A 2,238-nucleotide genomic window follows, 5' to 3' on the forward strand; every position below is an offset into this window, starting at 1 on the left:
AAAGAGGAATCACTCCCCGTGAGGGATGGGCAAGCTCCATTCTCTAGATTTTGGGTACATACATCCGACATGATTATGAAGCCGCTGGGTCTGGGACTTGAACCACTCAGTTGGCACAACTTAACCTTTGTATCACCTGCTGGCCCTCATTTTGCACCATGTATCTTCCTTGAAACCTGCCGACTTCCTCCAGGTCAGGAGAGGTGTAGATATTCCTGTTTTGCTATTTCTGGACTGATGTCTCTCTCCTTTCCCAGTTCACTGACCTGCCCAACCCTACAACTGCCTCTAGCTGTTCTTTCTAGGTTGTTGAGGCTTCAGTGATCAGGATTGACAGCCCCCTATGCCCCTCTTTACATTTTTTTCTTGTTTTTCTTATCAACCCTCTTGACCATTCCATCTTCCTCTATCTTGGGGACTGAGACCTTACTCAACTCTTCACCAAAATCAGCCCTCTTCTTCCCACCATCCCAGGTTCGGACAAAGGATCACCGCTTTGAGAGCGTCAGTCACCTCATCAGCTACCACATGGACAATCACTTGCCCATCATCTCTGCGGGCAGCGAACTGTGTCTACAGCAGCCTGTGGAGCGGAAACTGTAGTCCGACCTAGCACTCTCCCAGAAGATGTCCTCCAGCCCCTTCCACCTTATCCCTAACTCTCAGGACCTCATGTGGCAGCGTTCTGTGGGCCTGGCCTTTGTGGGAGCTGGAGTCATGTGGACTGGGTTTATTGGCTGGGTTTGAGTCAGGAGCCTGGGGTAGAATCCTGTTTCTCCCCAAACCTCACCAAAGTATTAATGTGCAGAGTGGCCCCCTCGGACCGTTCCTGTGCCAACCTGATGCCCCCTTCCCTAAGAAGGTGGGTGCTTGGAATGGACAGTGCCCTGTGGTGACAGGCCCAGGAGAACAATCACCCTTCTGGGGAAGGGGAAACCAGTTCCACCTCTGGTCTCCCTCTGAGCTTCAGGGTATCCCAGGCCTCTTAACCCTTCCCCCCAGTGTTTAAACTTTGTGCCTTTGACCATCTCGTAGGTCTGAAGATATTTTATGCAAAGGGTTCTCAGGCCCCTGAGCTCAAGGATAGACAGGGGTGCTGCTATCTTCCTGGCTTCTGGGACCCCATCTTCTTCTCGGTCAGCACCTCCTCCAGTTTTGGGTGGGAAAACTGATGCAGGAGTGACAGCTGTCCCCTCTCCCTGGGGATATGCAACCCTTAGAGATTGCCCCAGAGCCCCCCTCCCGGCCAGGGGGGAGATGGACCCCTCCCTTGCTCAGTGCCTCCTGGCCGGGACCCCTCACCCAAGGGGTCTGTATATACATTTCATAGCCCTACCCCTTCTTGTCGCATGCATGTTACTGTACTCTACAGCCAAAGTGTAGCCTTTCTCCTTAGTCTCTGCCTGGGGGGATGACTGAATAGGGGCTTCTTGAACCTCCCAGATAGATTATGTGGAGGCAGGATCAGCAGGGGCATGAGACTAAAGCAGTAGACAATCCCCAAATACCATCTGTAGATTTGGAACTGCATTCATTTTAAATTTTATATGCATATATTCTAGGGCTGTAGATTTACTTTCCTAATTTTGTTTCCCATGGCTTATTCTTGAGCACAAGATGATAATCGATTACATTTATACACCACCTCTTTGACTTTTCCAAGCCCTCCTTTGACATCGGCCTTTTCCTGGCCCTGGCCTCGGTGGTAACTGGAAGCGGCAGCATTATTTTCTTTTTTATACAAGAGACACAGGAGGCAGATTGGAACCCAGCTGGGACTGAAAAATTGGGGCCTCTTGCCGCGAAGCTGGGAGGCAGAAGTCTGGCTGACTGCCTGTTACAGCTTCACCAAGGGGAAAACTTCAGACCTGCAGTTACGGAGTACCGTCTACGTGCCGCTGCTGGTGTGGCCACGGCGACAGGGCAGGCGGTTCGTGGGTAAGGGAGAGTGGACTGTTAATCCCGCCGCCTCCTTTCTTGTTGTGTGGACGTTTTCACAGGTCTCACTTATACCAAAGGGAAATCATCGTCATTAAAGTCCGTATTTCTTCTACCTCGGCCTCTTAACCCCTCTGGCGTGCCTATTGTGTTCGTCCTGGGCCCTGAGCAGCGGGCTGCCCCCTGCGCGCCCCCGGGGGAGAACTGGGGGTGTGCGGGGCCCCGGGTCCACGGAGGCTTCGCGCGTCGGCGGAGGCGGCAGGGGCGGGGCAGAGTCCCGGGCCCGCGGCGGCGTGCGCG

At 53.4% G+C, this 2,238-nt stretch overlaps 1 protein-coding gene across 3 annotated transcripts in view; it reads left to right on the forward strand.

Moving 5' to 3' along the window:
- Window positions 1-2,053, forward strand: part of SHC1 (SHC adaptor protein 1) — a 12,347-nt gene extending 10,294 nt beyond the window's left edge. For all 3 annotated transcript variants that reach the window (XM_006153429.3, XM_006153428.3, XM_006153427.3), the window contains exon 13: window positions 475-2,053. In XM_006153429.3, the coding sequence (XP_006153491.1) occupies window positions 475-603 (129 nt within the window). In that variant the 3' untranslated portion in view covers window positions 604-2,053. The remainder of the gene's footprint in view (window positions 1-474) is intronic.
- The last annotated feature ends 185 nt before the right edge of the window (window positions 2,054-2,238 follow it).

The sequence above is a fragment of the Tupaia chinensis genome, unplaced genomic scaffold, assembly GCF_000334495.1.
Source record: "Tupaia chinensis unplaced genomic scaffold, TupChi_1.0 Scaffold000374_1, whole genome shotgun sequence".
Classification (NCBI taxonomy): Eukaryota; Metazoa; Chordata; class Mammalia; order Scandentia; family Tupaiidae; genus Tupaia; species Tupaia belangeri.